Source organism: Delphinapterus leucas, chromosome 1 (genome assembly GCF_059928025.1).
Source record: "Delphinapterus leucas isolate spDelLeu-1000000601 "Yukka" chromosome 1, BTC_Dleu_Yukka2, whole genome shotgun sequence".
Classification (NCBI taxonomy): Eukaryota; Metazoa; Chordata; class Mammalia; order Artiodactyla; family Monodontidae; genus Delphinapterus; species Delphinapterus leucas.
The window spans coordinates 180,915,313-180,932,381 of NC_143129.1; the positions used below are offsets into that span (position 1 = coordinate 180,915,313).

The 17,069-nt window shown below is 48.4% G+C and overlaps 1 protein-coding gene across 5 annotated transcripts in view; it reads right to left on the reverse strand.

Annotated features, from left to right (window-relative positions):
* Positions 1 to 541: 541 nt before the first annotated feature.
* VPS13D (vacuolar protein sorting 13 homolog D) overlaps positions 542 to 17,069 on the reverse strand; it is a 245,792-nt gene continuing 229,264 nt past the window's right edge. For all 5 annotated transcript variants that reach the window (XM_022598274.2, XM_022598273.3, XM_089901016.1 and 2 more), the window contains 3 exons: positions 16,462 to 16,593; positions 5,273 to 5,513; positions 542 to 3,651 (listed from right to left, as the gene is read on the reverse strand). In XM_022598274.2, coding sequence (XP_022453982.2) covers positions 3,520 to 3,651; positions 5,273 to 5,513; positions 16,462 to 16,593 — 505 coding nt within the window. In that variant the 3' untranslated portion in view covers positions 542 to 3,519. The remainder of the gene's footprint in view (positions 3,652 to 5,272; positions 5,514 to 16,461; positions 16,594 to 17,069) is intronic.

Sequence of the window (17,069 nt, forward strand, 5' to 3'; positions counted from 1 at the left end):
AACTCTTAAACTTGCAGGGACCCCCAGGACTCAGATCTTGGACCTTTCTTCTTTGCTGCCCTCCCCACACTGCCCCACTCCTTTGAGGATTTCATATTTCATCCAGGCTCCACTTGTCACTTGCATGATGACTCCCAATCTTATGCCTTTGGCCTGGACTCATCCCTGGAACTCCAGCGCCCGGCTGCCTGCTTGACCTGTCCAGTAATATCAAGTAGGCACCTTGAACTTAACCAATCCTGCTCCTGCTGAAGTCTCCTCCTCAGAAACGACAACTTCCATCCTGCCAGGCCTGGACCTGTAACCTCAGAGTGGTGAGGTGGGCGCAGCCAACACGAAGCCCGGGCCTGGCTGACGGGAAGAGCTGCCAACTCTGGGAAGTTAAGCAAGGCCCAAAGTGCAGGGCTGGCCTGGGAACGCGCTTGCCCGGAGTGAGGGAAAGGCTGCGTGTGACTGCACGTGTTGTAATACGTTTGGCATCTGTCATTGGCGATGGCTCTACAATCTATGGGACAGCAAGAAACCAGAAGGAAACAACATGTTTGGAAGTCAACAGAGCATTTTATTCCACAGGAAGAAAAATAACGACTCTGATATGAGAAACAGATTCAAGAGTCTCAACAGATCGGTGAGTGTAAGAGTGTTCACACGGTGGAGACCCAGATACTTTATTTTCAGAATATTATCGAGCAGCTACTATGGTATTTTGAGGCACAGATGATGCTTAAAAACAAAGTGGCCCAGGAGCCTTCCAAACCCCGAGGTGCGTCTCCACCACGGTGAGGTACTCGGGCCGCTAAGAGGCCATGTTTCTGTTTCCCAGTCAGTGGTGAGCAGGCCCAGGTGTGGGAGACACAGAACAGCCAGCCTTTCTGGTGGGTGAAGAAAGCAGCTGTGGCCAGGCGGTGACGCGGCCAGCTGTGCTGGGTCAGGGCATCAAGGGGGCTTTGCTTTCTGCTTGCCCAATTTCTCCTAATTCAATTTATTTTACTTTCCTCGGAGAGGAACTGGGTACTTGAGGCACCAAGAAAATCGGCAGAAATTATCTTAACGAAGTCTCAGACATCGCTGGCTAAATACCAATTTAAAAGCCAGAGCCAGGGCCTGCTTCCTCCAAAGCTTTGGATTTTTTTCCTGGCAAACCAGGAAACTATGTCCAAAGCCCCTGAAACCTTACCATCACCAGGCCTGGCACGAGGGCTGCGAGGGCAGAGGGAGCCTGAGAAGCTCTTAGCTGGCACCCACCCCCCAACCCCGCCCCATTTGGTCTTTGGATCCCATTTTAACATCTGCCTCTTCCAAGGTGCAAACATCGGGGGGGAGTTGTGCAGTAGGGAGATGAGCAACTATTGTATTTCGAGGGCTGATGAGATTTAGAAAGGAGCCGGGAGGAGGGCATCCCGACACCCGTCTGGAGTCTCCTGGGAGCACCATTCCACAGCGCAGCCCTCAAGCAACTGCCCGCGGGCAGAGCTGCAGAGAACACGGGCTGCCGCTGGGCCCAAAGCCAGGCTTCCTTAGTCACACCAAGCTCCTCAATCCAACAGAACCCCCAAGTGACTTCACTCCAGAAAGTGACAGAAGGCTCACTGACACAAACCATCAACCTCCGAGAGTCTCATCGTTAAGAGGTCATGATCTCAGGCAGTGCGTTACTGATGACAAAAACCACAAGCCAAACTTGTGGGGTGCAGGGTGGGAGGCTGGTGAGGAAGACAAGAAGCCTGCAGGGAGCCGCACCTGGCACATGGCTGTGGCCCAGCAGAACCAACCAACCGACGGACCAAAAACCCACCCCGACCCTTCAAAAGCTGGGCTTCAATTCTGCAGTCCATGAACCCAGAGTTCAGTGAAGACTATATACAAATCCTGGAGTTCAAGACGAACTATTTTGCCAGAGCACTAAGCACTTGGGTTAAAGCTCTTTGAAAACACACACACACACACACACACACACACACGCACACACACACACGCACGCGCACACACACGCACACGCACACACACACGCGCGAGTGGGGAGAGAAAGATTAGCTTCATTTGTGTTTTGGAAGGACCTGGGTCATGAGTCATAAACACCAAAACCTTCCACGCATCCACTGATCCGATGGGTCCTTTTAGATCTCAGCTACATGTGACACGGTTGTAGAGACTGACTAGATTTATTAAAATAAAAATTAAAAAATCACAAGGCTAGTCATTCATTCTAGGCCTCCCCTCTCCCTACCTTGGTTATTCCTTACAGAAAAGAGAAACCACAGAAACAAGACCCAGGAAGGAGAAGACACTCGGTCTAGGCTTTGCCACCGGTTGGAATTTAAAACCAAGGGCAAGAGATATTTTGGCCAAATCTTGGCCCCAAACTTACAAGAACAGCTTTTTAGCACTCAGATTTCATTCCCTTTTCTAAGACTCTCTCCTTCTCCCTTCTTACCCCAGGGCTGCCGTCGCCGCGTCCCCAGAGCTGTGGGGCTGGGTGGCTGCCTGGAGCTTTATTAAGGAGAACAGAGTCCCAGGACCTCCTGCCGCAGCTGCTCAGGAGAGGCAACACTCTCGCTGTGGGTTTTTGATAAATTTGTGGATTTCTGATCTGTTAAACAGTCCTACAGGATTTTTTTCCCTTCTAAGTTATCAGAGCCTACCAATGTTTCAAACTGGCCTCTCTGATAATAACCCAAGGAAACCTTATAATGCTGGCGTGTGTGTGTGCGTGGTAACAGAACACACCTCAAAGTTTTACCTCAAAGTCTGGCAAGACTAGTCAGGAGAGAGCCAGTGAGACAGGCAGATAAAAAATAATTTGTGACACTCTTAAGAACTATCTTTAAACTGGGGGAGAAATAAATAAAAGATGTGTCCGAGTCACTCCCCTAGGCCTCATCAAGGGCTGGCTCTGGGTCTAGACACTTCGGTTCGCGGCACCAGCCGGGATGAGCACAGGTTTCAAAGGCGTCGCTCTTGACGCACCTGCCCCCTCACCTCAGCCCACCTAACCGTGAATATTCTAGTTCCCCAAACTAAGGCATAACATTCTGCAGCTTCCGAGAACCCCCCTTCACGGACAGCACCCTGAATGAGACGTGCAGAATTAGTGCAACAGAAGATCCAATATAACTTTATATTACTTTACAGTTAACAAACCTTTACACACGTCACAGGCCCTGTTCGGAAATGCTCCTACGTATTTACAAACACACAGTTGTACATATATACATGTTAACAAAATACAGGGCAATCTAAAAATTAGATTGATCTCAGTCACACTTTCTTTGTTTTAAACGTTATTCAACCAATGCCTCTTAAAAATTACCTCCCCATAATCTAAAGTAACCCCCTGCCCCACAAATTAATATGGTTCCATTTGTAACCTCCCTCACCAGTATTTACTCTCCCTCTTGATAGCATCCCCCCCAAACCTTATTCTGGTTTCCTCTAATTTAAGCCAAGCCCACGGGCCTCTCTCCTCCTGACTGGTTTGGGGTCTACGTCTGGGAGTGTCCCTCCAGCAGCTGGGGTTTCTCAGGAGTCCAGCTCCAACTGCTCTTGGTTTTCATTGAGTCTTAACATAAGTTGCTGTTCATAGTAAAGGCTCTTTGCATAGTTTATTTCTTGTGATAACTTGATAGCAAGGACCTCTGATTTCACGTGGACCTGAAGAAAAGGACAGAATGAGTAACCTGCCCCCAAGGTGGGAAGCCAAACAGAATCACAGGACATGGGCCATTGAAATCCACCCAGGCAGCAGCTCCCAGCCTGACTGCGGACCAGAACAGCATGGGTCGTAGTTTAAAGAAACAGATTCCCAAGGGCCCTACTCCTAGTTATGCCGATTCGAGGTCTGGGGTGGATCTCTGGAATCTGTATCTTTAACTTATTCCCCAGGTGACTGTGCAGTCGACCCATAATCACCTGACATTTGGGACTGCCTGTAACTGAGAACCAGTTTCAGCTCCGAGGTGTGAGGATCAGCTGAGGTGAGACTAACAAAGACTTGGGATTCAAATCTAAAAGTCTGGTGATGGTCAAAGCACACAAATGCCCTCGAGGCCTTTCTTATCAAGAAAGCTCACTTGCCTTGAAAGGGCGAAAGTGCAGCTGGGCAAAGCTCCCCACCTCCGAAAGGAACTTGTGGAAATACTCAGGCTTTTGGGTGTTAACTCAATTAATCTACCGGCCCTAACCTAAGCCAATGACCCCAGGGGAGCCTGCACAAGCCAAACCAAACCCAAGCGCATTCCTGGGCAGGGAGAAGGTCAAGGGAGAGAGGCCCAAAAAGGCTGGTTGCTGTTTCTCATCTGTGGAAACACTGAGATAAGCAGGGCCATTTTGAATGGCACGTCATTCTCGAATGCAGGCTTGAAAATCCTAGCATTCCAGGTGAAAAATGAGCAGGGCTAACACCTGGTTTCATGAAAAGATCCCACGTTAGAATATGGCTGGCGGTGGGGTCCCTCACACGTGCTTCTGCCGAGCCAACAACAGCCCCTCCGAGCGGAGGCAGCAGAGTGGTCCAGGCTGCCAGCCCTGGAGCTGCACGGGCATGTGGGTTTGAACCCCAGCTCCCTCCGGTGTTGGCCGGATAACCTTGAGCAAGTCACCTGTCCTCACCAAGCCTCCTGACCACCAAGTGGGGACAACAGCAGTACAACATTAAATAATCTAGAAGTACCTAGAATCCAGCCTGACACACAGTAAACCCTTAACGAATGCTGGTTATTAACAGCAACGGTGTTGTTGAAAAGTCCTGCCATAACAATATCTTGTACCTTTTGCAGGTCAAGTGTAAAGTTTATTTACAGATATTCATTGAGCTTTTACAGTGGATAGGGGCCTATGCTAGATATTGCTTCCTTGTGCAGAAAAAAAAGTTAATTTCCAATTATTCTAGAGGTGAAGCAATGAAGAAGCCAATGTGTGCTCTAACGCCTTCTTAGATTCAATGCGCCGAAGAGTCCCATTTTAGGAATAAAACACCCCTGTGCATCATGTCAGCTGGTCCTCATGGCTGATTAGAGGCGGTAATCCTGCCCATACTGTATGGGTGGGAAACTGCGGCACAAGCGTTGAGCAACCTGCCCTCCGGTGGAGCTGGGAGAGCGGCATCGTCCCACCCCACACACACTGAGCGCCTTCTGCCTGTGGGACTAAGAAGCAGGACCCCTGGGGACTCACAACAGCCCAGCCCAAGCCTCACACGCGGCAAACACTTTCCCGTTGAGAAGCATCAGCAGGGCGGCGGCCGGCTGAGGAGATAGGGCAGGGGTGCACTCACCATCGGCTTCTGGTGGGAAGGGCCGGGGATGGACACCCCACTGCTCGTGTTCACGGCCTTCTTGGTCACCTGCACATACACCTTCCCGTGGTCTTTGGAGACGAGGCAGTGGTAGAGATCGTCGTACTTGACTTCCAGGAAAATGGCCTCCCGGTCTAGGTAGTCTCCGCTTTTCAGGAAGTAGACGGCCTTGGAGGAGATGAGCACACAGTAGCTGTCGATGTTCTCCACGGCTATGAAGCTGCAGAGAAGGAGGCGGAGTGAGAAGGGCACGCAGAGCTTCGCCAGCTGCTCCTCCAGGCTGAGGCTGTAGGAGGGGGGCCCGAGGCTCCGACCTTGAAGCCAGGCTCCTTCCCTCACTACGCCTTGGGCAGGTGGCTCACCCACTCTGAGCCTCCATCTCCTTGTGTGTAAATCAGGAATAAAAAAAGTGACACTGGCCTCTCAGGGCTGCTGTGAGGCCAATGTGTAAAGCACAGAGCCCTTACACAGGGGGCTCGATAATATGACCAAGTGTATCAATAGGAGAAACAATTTTATGGCCTTTTTATAGCCTAAGGCTTAGAGAAAACTGTAGCAGTGCTTTGTTGGGCAGAAGAAGGAAATACAATGCTTTGAAATGCTGGCTGAAGCAGCAGCTGAGAAGGTTCACCGGGAAGACGGGGTGGGGGAGGGGCAGCCACAGGGCTGGAAGTCGCGGGCAGGGGTGGTGACGGACGCGGGGAAAGCGGAAGCGGATGGGTCACCAACCTAGGTGCTGCGAGAGGATGGCACGCCCTCTCCAGGTGCGCACCTATGTCCACTTCCTTTTTGTCACAGTTCTAGTAAGAGGTCACCTGGTCTCAGCTCAGCACCTCCAGGGACAGGGGACTCACTGGTGAGACCACCACCGCGTTCTCAGAACTCAACTGTTAGAGAGTGCTTTTTTAGGTAAAGCTGTAATCTTGATTTCCATAAACTCTCAGTCATCCCTTCTAGGGGCTTCAGGGCCACTCAGAAAAAAATCTCTTCGGGCTTCCCTGGTGGCTCAGTGGTTGAGAGTCCGCCTGCCGATGCAGGGGACACGGGTTCGTGCCCCGGTCCGGGAAGATCCCACATGCCGTGGAGCGGCTGGGCCCGTGAGCCACGGCCACTGAGCCTGCGCGTCCGGAGCCTGTGCTCTGCCAACGGGAAAGGCCACAACAGCGAGAGGCCCGCGTACCGAAAAAAAAAAAAAAAAAAAAAATCTCTTCTTCCCTGGAGCCCCAGATTTAAAGTGGAAATTTATGCACGTCAAAGCTCTCAGATCGGCTACTGAATGAAGAGCAGTGACCCTTGGAAACCGCCGTGACAGCTCTCCCAGGCCTGGCTGCCTCTGTCGCATCTTGTGACAGCCTTCCACAATGGGGTGGCCACGTCGGGGGACAGCGCAGGGGAGCGGGTGACGGCAAGAATACTAAGAGCTGACGACAGGCTGGCTGTCAAGCCCCGGCCCCCTGGGACTTGATGTCCTGAGAGGAATTGCCACACCGCAGTTGCCTGGAGCCGCGGCTCCCCTGGAACGGCTCAGGGACCCGGTCCCAGGATGGCTTTGTTCCACGGTCAGCAGTCGCCAAACTCTGCTGGGATGGAGCAGGCCTGCCTGCTGCTGGACAGGCCGGTCCTCTCTCAGTCCCAAGCTGGCGCCAGGTCCCTGCTCACCTCTGGGCTTAGAGAGCCCCCCATTCTGAACACGCCTTGTCTCTCAGCCCAAGGGTTCACGAGTTCTCTCTGAAGCTTCCCGAGAAACACGCCCACCCTGCGCCCACTTCTGAAGGCTTCGTCGCTTACTGTCAAGAGCACTGCCAAGCAACTACTTGTTCTCATTTTGTTTCCCAGACAGGTATTTGACTCTCTGACTAAGCTGATGTAAAAGGGGTCCACACCCTACGCCCCCCGTGTCTCCCTGGGCACCCACCACTGAGTCGGCCACCCCCTCAGGACTCAGTGAAAATATGCCTGGTTCCAGCTGCCATTTTAATTACAGCCTCACATGACAAAATTTGGGGTTTATTGTTCTATTCTAACTGGTTGGCAATGCCAAGAATGTAGACTTGTAAAGTCTCAATGCCAAAATTAGAAATACCCAGCAGCTTTTGGTGTTCAGGCCACTTAGCACGGAATTTCCCATGTCCCGGGCTCTGACAGTATCCAGGGGGCAGCAGTATCATTTAAAGAAACCAACTGAAATCTAAAATAGCTGGTCCAGGGGAAGAAAAGGTGACAGAAAGAGACAGAGAGACAGAGAGAGATGAAAAAAGCTTCCTGACAAAGAGAGGAAGGATCACAGGACCAGCTAGAACTTGCTGGGAAACTAGCTTAAAAACTGAAAATGGCCTAGGACTTCAAAGCACAGGTGGGCCGGGCACATGGTGACCGAGGCTGTAATGGGCTCTCAAAGGAGATCCCCGGAGTTGGCCACCGCAATTAGGGTGAGAGCAGCACATGCATTAAAAATCCAATAGGGATTGTTACCTTTCCTCTGGTCCAGCACAAGATGGGGTACTTCTATCCCATCACCCGTGCCTCCACTCTCACCCTGTTTAGTACCCGCTGTCTGACATTTATGCACAGCCTCTAAAAGGGCCAAGGCCTTTCCATCTGGGCAGCTGCTCTTACACCCGGGCCGACTGGCTGACACTATTAGTGCCCTTTCCAAACTGGACTTCTTTAAAACAGACTCCCTTCCAAGAGGCCACAGACAGTGCAAAGTCCTCCATAAGGCCAGAACAACTTCTGTTCTGGGTGGAAGGAAGGAGGAAGGGTGGCTCTGAGCTGGGATGCTCTAGTGAGAGCTGCTCCATACAGTGGTGGAAGTGCAGGCCGAGCGGGCAGGGAGACCCACCAGGCTGGGCCAGCTGCTGTCTCTGCGGCTCAGTTTCTTCATCTGATAGAGATCATACTACCTGCCGTCACAAAGTCAGTAAATCCATGGGCAAAAAATTCATGGCCGGGCCTCCCTGGTGGCGCAGCGGTTAAGAATCCGCCTGCCAATGCAGGGGCCACGGATTCGAGCCCTGGTCCAGGAAGGTCCCACATGCCACGGAGCAACTAAGCCCGTGCGCCACAACTACTGAGCCTGTGCTCTAGAGCCCGTGAGCCACAACTACTGAAGCCCACGTACCACAACTACTGAAGCCCACGTGCCACAACTACTGAGCCTGCGCTCTAGAGCCCGTGAGCCACAACTACTGAAGCCCACGTGCCACAACTACTGAAGCCCATGCCTCACAACTACTGAGCCTGCACTCTAGAGCCCACAAGGCACAACTACTGAAGCCCTCGCGCCTAGAGCCCAAGCTCCTCAACGAGAGAGCCCACCACGGTGAGAGGCCCGTGCACCACGATGAAGAGTAGCCCCCGCTCACCGCAACTAGAGAAAGCCCACGCACAGCAACGAAGACCCAACACAGCCAAAAATAATAAATAAATAAATAAATAAATAAAAGGAATTCACGTCTATTACAGAAATGTGAGGGGAGAGGAGCAGTTTGTAAATGTGCACAGATCTCTATTCTGTGAGCCCAGGGGCCCTATTCGTACCCTGAAGCTAATACAGACAGTAATTTTTGGACATTTACATGAAATGTTCTAGTCTTTTCAAATCCAAAGCAGCCAAGGGTCTAAGTGAAAGGAGGGGAAAGGGAGACAGCGGGGCCTCAGCTGGAGTGCCAGGGTCCCAGACCACGGTCTCAGCAAAAACCCAGACACTGTCTTAGCCAACAGCGTCTCTCTCTCCATTTTCCCCCGATGCTCCCCTGGAACTCCCACAACCAGTGACCAAGGCTTTGGGTTTCATCATTACAGCATACATTTTTTAAAAAACAAAATCTGGAAACCACAACAAAGAATAATTAAAACTGAGCTCCAGATTATGGGTCCCCTCCTGTAATGGAGACCAACCCCAAACTTGTCACTGAGAGAGAGGGACCAAAACCCAGGGGGACAAGAGAAGTCGAACCAATGAGTGCACTCAGCACTTCTCTGCCCATCTGCCCCCGCCTCTGTCCCTTTGTCATCAAAGCCCGGTGTCCCCCACCCTGCCTGGCCGTCCCCTGCAAAGGCCTGTGCCCCACAGCCTTTCATGTGCATCACTTGAGAGGCTCAGGGTTTCGTCCAGAGTGGCAGCGGCTATGGCCTCACACGAGCTGAGTCTAGACACGGGGCTCTCCACTCTTCATCCCCCGTACCCCCCTCGCTTCACGCAGGGCTGCTCTTGGCTCATGAATGAGTGACCATTGCAAACCCTCGTGGGATGACATGGGGAGGAAAGCCACGTGGTCTCAGGTCAATCCTGAGTGTGTCCTTCTACCCTCTGACCTATTATTAATTCGGAGGAAGAATGAAAAAATGTGGCCAGAGACACACAGCCTCTGGATAAGCTGTACCCTTCAAATATGAAGAACCAGAGAAGCTGCCCAGTGCTCTGTAGACACCGCGACACCGCGAATGATTCTATAAAAAAAAACAGGCGGGGACTCCCCTGGTGGCGCCGTGGCTGACAATCCGCCTGCCAATGCAGGGGACACGGGTTCGAGCCCTGGTCCGGGAAGGTCCCACGTGTCGCGGAGCAACTAAGCCTGTGAGCCACAACTGGTGAGCCTGTGCTCTGGAGCCCACTAGCCACAAAACAAAAAACAGGATTTTTAGACATTGGTTAAAAGTTTCACTTATAACTCTCCTTTAAGGAGAGAAAGAGGACATTCTGACCTCGGGATCAACTTCAGAAAGTTTCTTCTGAGAGAAAGGAAAGCTGTGGCACGTGGCTTACACCATTCTCCAAGATGACAGGTTCTAACAGTGAGTGAACCCGGCAAGGTTCAATGCCGCAGAAGTAGCACCCACGACGACGATATCTCAGGCCATGATACCACAGGGCATTCTCATCAACACCAGTGACATGACCAACAATAGCTTCAACCCTCTCGCTCTGTGGCAGTTAGAAATGTTGTCTCCAAGCCCCACGGCTGATGTGCCATTGGAACCAGCCAATCTTAGGTGCCAACTGGCTCTGTCACCAGCCACATGGCTTGGCTCAGAGTTTCTTGCCGTCACGTGTAGAGCGAGGGTCATCGTATCTCCTCTTAGGGCCACTGTGATGCTTAGAACTGACCTACATGCCCAACTAATGGTGGCTATTGTTATTTCTTTTGTTGAGAACAGATGCTAAGTTATCCTAATCCTGTGGGGAAGGTCCCCTTGCAAGTCTGCTACAGATCCTTGCTTCAGCAGGTTGGAAAAATGAGTGACCCTCTAAGAGACCACAAGGAAACAGGCTCAGGACCAATTATTCCTCCTTAGGGAGAGAGAAATCCGCCAATTGTTTCAATTACCCTTTTCAATTGATTTCTTTCTTTTTCTCCCACTCTTTTTTTTTTGGCTTTATTAACTCTATTTATATATGTTTATTTTCCTCACTTTGTAGGCACTTCAAAATCAGAAGAGTTCACAGCTGTCTTACTCCAGGAGTGCTCCCAGAACAGGCTCCTGCCCCGCATGTGTCTCTCCCCAAGTCCAGGTGTGACCCCACACCTGTGTCTGAGCCTGGGGTCTTGCAGAGAGTCTCGGCACACATGTCCCACGGGTCCTCACACTCAGCACGGCCTCTCGAATCCTCTCCTCCTCCAGCACCGCCCCTCGCAGTTGATGGCATCTCCATCCAACCGACCAGGCAAGCAGCCCTCGAGTCCCTCTCAGCCCCACCCCTCGCTCAGCTTCTAAACCTGGTCAGTCTACTGACTGTACTGACGCCTGCCTCCCTGTCCCCTCTCCCCCTCTTCTCTGCCAGTCTGTGCTCACCTGGATCACTCCCAGGGCCTCCTAAGTGCTTTCCTGCCCCCAGTCTCTCCAACTCTGATCCCTTTCTCTGTTGCTGTCAAGGTTACATTTTTAACGTCATTTTGAGTGAGATCCTCTTCAAAATCTCACCACTGCCTACAGGAAGCCGTTACGGCTCTCAGAATCTGTATGGACACCAAGGGGGGAAGGGGGGGGATTTAAAAAAAAAAAAGCTCTCAGAATCTGGCCTTGTAACCCACCTTTCCAACCTCTGCTCCTTCCCTCCCACACATGTGCTGCCACCACACCCAGCTAACTGGAGTCCCCCCAGAAATGCCGCTAACTCTCCTGTCTCTGAGCCTTTGCCCGGCACTCTTCTCTGCATATATGCCTTTCTCTCTTCTCGGCCCATTTCTCCTTGTGCTGCAGGACCAGATCAACTGCCAACAGCCTTCCCTGGCTTTCTAGGCACAAATTAATAACTTGCCCTTGTGGTCCCATAACACATGGCCCATACTTCTATTTTAAAAGCAATCACAGGGCTTCCCTGGTGGCGCAGTAGTTGAGACTCCGCCTGCCGATGCAGGGGACACGGGTTCGTGCCCCGGTCCGGGAAGATCCCACATGCTGTGGAGCGGCTGGGCCCGTGAGCCATGGCCGTTGAGCCTGCGTGTCCGGAGCCTGTGCTCCGCAACGGGAGAGGCCACAACAGTGAGAGGCCCGCGTACCGCAAAAAAAAAAAAGCAATCGCATGTTCATAAATAGTTGCTAATACTGTCTGCTTCCCCTGCTAGACTGTGAACTTGTCCTGGGACATAGTAGGATTCAATAAATTCATGCGTTATGTAGTCTCAGAAAATAACAATGAATTTACGTTGTAGGGTCCAATGGAATTTGCCAGTGCACAACTTTGGATGTTGCATGTATTTTACCCAGTGGTAAAGATAAAGAATTCTCTCAGAAGTCTTGATTTAACTTGTTATTAGCAAGCCACTAACTTTCCCTTCCTTCGTCCCTCCCTCCCTCCGTTCCTTTCTTTCTATTGAAGTATAGTCGATTTACAATGTTGTGTTAGTTTCAGGTGTACAGCAAAGACAAGCCATTAACTTTTATCAGAGTAGCTGGATAATCCACCAAATGAAAGTTTTAATTTAGTGGCATATCAAAGAATATCCAATTTTCTAAGTGTCAAAGGTTATTGGTAGATTATTTCCTGGCCTAGAAAACGGAAGCCAATGAATTCTATCCCACTTCTCAAAAGGTCTGATCTTTTGTTTTTGTTTTGAGACTGCATATATTACTATAAGGTTTTTATTTACAATTATATGCTATTAGAATCAACACTATAACGTGTGCTCAAAATAAAAAATTCTGATTTCTATCTCTATCTGCAATTTCTCAAGAAGGATAGACAGGATACAAAATATATAAACAGTATGTTTACAAAGGGGGCAAGAAAGGAGAATTTTTTTTTTTTTTTTTTTGCGGTACGCAGGCCTGTCACTGTTGTGGCCTCTCCCGTTGCAGAGCACAGGCTCAGCGGCCATGGCTCACGGGCCCAGCCGCTCCGTGGCATGTGGGATCTTCCCGGACCGGGGCATGAACCCGTGTCCCCTGCATCGGCAAGCGGACTCTCAACCACTGCGCCACCAGGGAAGCCCAAGAAAGGAGAATTTTACTCTTGATTTTCTTTCTTTCTGTACTCTTTGGATTTGCTAATTATGTACATGAGTTTATTTCATCAAAAAGAGAAAAGACTAACCTGGCTGGTGGGTTTATAAGCTATTTTGGCTTACTTTTTATACTTTTTTTTGTATTAAAAAAAGATCTCAATAAAGAAAAAGGAGAAAAAAGAAGAGGAGGAACACACTCAAAACAGACGGAAATGAGCACACAACCCAAACGGACCAGGGAGCTGCCTGGCTCGGCTGAGATCAAGTGACCCAGGGATCCAGTGACAGCCTCCAAGACACTGACTAGACTCAAGTGGCCTCCTACGGGTGACTTTCAAGTGTCCCCAGAAGGCAAGCACCACCTTCAAAGTCTTGCACGGGAACCACTTCCCAGGTCCTGCTGCCCCTGAAGGGTTCTTAGCTGCTGCTGTTCATTCCTTTTCCTTTCATCTGTAAATATACCAGCATATTTCTCTAAAGGATAAGGACTCTTTTTGTTAGCACAGTCACAATACTAAAAAATAATGAATAATAATAATTTAAAATGTCAGACATTTAGAAAGGCTCCTAATTTCCAATCAGAACAGGAGCTCTTAATATTCAGGGATCATGGACCCCCACGTCGGCATTCTGGGGAGGCCCATAATCCCCTTCTAAGAATGCTAACTTTAAATGCATAGGATTACAAAGGAAGTCAATTATATTTAAATATATCTATCGAAATGTTAAAATTGGGATAGAGAACTGAAAGCTTCTTTTTTAAAGCATAAAATAATATCTAATAAAAAAAATCTCACAAATACTCTTTCCTAAAACTACATTTTAAAAATATAATCTAATTGTCAAATAAACTCCAGAAAACAGTATGTTTGGGCAGCTACTTAGGTCATGTGCGTTGCTTGTAAGCACCTTTTTGGAAAAGGTAAAGAGCCACCCTAGTGCTTACATTGCTAGTATGTAACTTGGTCTGTGATGGTGTATTGGAAATAAAATAGGTACTTTCTTTCTTTTTTTTTTTTTTTTTAATGAGAATGAGGTTTCTGGCTACAGACTAGACACTAGTTACAGAGAAAAATTAATTTAATAAATAGAACAAATTTCACTTTAACAGCATCTTAACCCAGGATCCGATTTCAGAACCAAACTTAAGAAAAATGGAAAGTAATGGCAATTTTGTAACATATCAGAGGAATATTTGATTCATTCGAAACTGAAGCCTTTTCAGTTGGCCAGACCTTAAATCATATGTCAGCAACTATCTTTTTAATACTAATTAATTAAATAAAATAAAAAATTAAATGAAACTTGATCTGGGAGAACAAAGTTGAAGTAACCATGGCACTGTGGACTTCGCGGGGTTTTCACTACATCAGGAAGTAATTACACAATATTTTCCAGAAGTGAAACAGTGAGTCTAACTGGAAAAAAATGTGGAAACATTTAGTTAGAACAGTAGGGCAAGGTATTAAAGAGCCTTTTAAGGGGTTAACTCTGAAGGAAAATATGCAAATAATTGGGTCTTTAAACATGTTTTTAATTACGATTCCAGGATAAAATTCAGGTATCCTACGGCACTCCTGTGCTTCTCCTGAAAACGCCTTTCTTGCAGAGGGATGCCTCCAACATTCACGTCACCGTGAAGACCCAGCCTGACAACCGAGGATACTTCAGAGGAACATTTGCCAGGTCCCCGATGACTTCTTCCCCGTACACTGAGGAAGGCTACGGTCATGTGGCTTCTTCAACATTCACTGGCAAGATTTAACCCACAAACTTGGGTAGAGACACATGGTTTTCATCTTAAGAGTCAAAAGTCATTCACGCCAACATCTTTTCCTAGCTCTTATGAATTTTAAGAGTTTCATGAAATCTGTTTTACTGACTTCATTTTGATTTCGGTTTTCAGCTTTCCATGGCTCTGTTTTCAATGCATGTATCTCACTGGGAGCAAGCCTATGTTAGCTGTAGTACACAATTTCTCCCTGTGTTCTTGGCATATGTCATCCTATTGAAAATGAATTTCACGAGGACCAATGTTTGACTTGAAAATGAATTTCACAAGGTTTCACTTGAATAAGGGTGAGTGGGAAAGAAAATTAAAAGCACAACGTACAACAACTTTCCAACTATCATTCATTCAACAAATATTTGTTGAGTGCCTAGTATGTGCCAGGCACTGTTCCATGTACTGAGGATCCTTCAATGAATGGAACAGACAAAAACTGCGGCCTTCATGGAGCTGCCATTCTAGTAGACTCTGCACCATGTCCCGCTACACCTGGGGAATGACTCTCTGAGCCTCCGATCCAAAGGCCAAAAGTTACATTAGCAAAGTGGTATATGGGGCAGCCATGGCACCAAATCCTCACCGAAGGCAGGCAGGAATATAAAGCCCTCCCTGGAGTGAAATACTGGGGATTCTGGTTATTGGAGTGATGGCCAGAGCTGAGGCTAGACTAAAAGAGCAGACAGATGTGTGCTATGGACAGAATTATGTCCCCACCTATTTGGAGCAAGGAAGTAATGAAGGTTAAATGAGGTCATAAGGGTGGGGCCCTGATTCTATAGGAGACACCAGAGATCTTGCTCACCCTTTCTCTGCCATGTGAGGACACAGCCAGAAGGTGGTCATCTGCAAGCCGGGAAGAGAGCCTGCACCAGGAACCAACTCAGCCAGCACCTTGATCTTGGACTTCCCAGCCTCAGACTATGAGAAATGATTTTTTGTTGCTTAAGTCACTCAGTCTTGTTATGGCAGCCTGAGCTGACTACGATAGTGTAATACACCTCCATCACTGAGAGACTTTCCAATAACACTGCAAGGAGCTTGAGTTACAAAAAACACATCTAGGAAGACGCCATCCCATGCAGCAAGCAACAAATGAATTCTGGACTTGACTTTTGATATCCCCGTTCAAATACTGCTACAAAACTATGAGATGAGGTTAGTTTAACAGCATTTCTAACGACGACACTGAAGGCTCTCCTGAGAGCTCACCTCTACTTCAGATATCCTCCACCAACCAAAAAACATTCATGGTCCTCTGAACCCTCCCTAGCTTGCTTTATCTTAAGAAAGATAAATAAGCATTAAGAGAAATTAAACTAGTATTTTGCTACTTATCAGGCAGAACTAATTGCTTTCTCTGGACTGTGGTTCTAACACCTATTTAGGTTACAGAGCATTTTACGCTAAGAGTCTCTGCAGAATATCCTAAAATAGTGATATACTGAATTCTACCACATCAACTAGGAAAAACTTCACTAACTGAAAATATAACAAGATCCTAAGTATATAAGGCTCCACATTCAAAGAATAACAGAACAACCTTGAGAACACTGTTGCGTTTCCAAACTTTTCAGCTCCCAGTTGGTTGTTTATCTGTTTTGTTTTACTAGCATTCTGCAGCAAACAACAAAACACCGAAGTTTAGGAAAGTCTCACAGGGCAAAACACCTGTAGATTGAGAACACTTTATCTTCTCTTTCTGAACTAATTAGAAGGAGACTGCCAACGTTAAGGTCCCACTATGGAACTCACTTTGAGAACCATTGTTATATCTGAATCTATAAAACGTCTGGGCCAAGGAATCTTGTTGACCAGTTCCAAGGCCTAAGAGTCACGCTGATACTCAGATCGGACAGAAACTTCTCAGAGTCAAAGCCAGAAAAGACAACCTGGTGAACCGAAAGGGCTGGTTTCCCACGGCTCCAACTTACAATTCGTCTTGTATGTTGTCTGTTAGTTTGAAGAGCTGCTCCTGCCCTTCGGCCTGGCTCTCAGAATAGCGGGGAAGCAGGCCCTGCGGCCCTGCGCAGCACCGTGGTTTCCGTACCCTCTGTGCTTGGGTCCTAGGTGGGGAAATGGACAAGAAGCGAAGAGGTTAAGTGTTAAACGTCAAAATGATTTCCCTTCCTTCCTCGTCTGAGATAAAAACACCACTCAACACAGGACATACTCTAAATCTGGTGACCGGAATTAAACTACATTTAGTACCACCCATGAATGCACTAGAAGAAAGTGGTTAAAGACTCCAGTTTTGAACAAGAACCTCACCGTTGCCATTTTCTAGCTATGTGATCGTGGACAAGTCAGTTAACTTCTTCAACCCTCAATTCCAGTTCCCTCTGTAAAACAGGGTGATGACACCCACCTCACAGGACTGCCGTGAAGATCAAACAAAATCATGCCCATCGAGCCCATGTTTGACAGGATGTAGGCTATCCACCAACAGTGGCTCTTGTTATTGTTATTATTACTGAACTTCCACTTGGTCACACTCTATTTTTCTAGGAAATCTCTTCAGGAGAGGCACCTCTGGACTTGT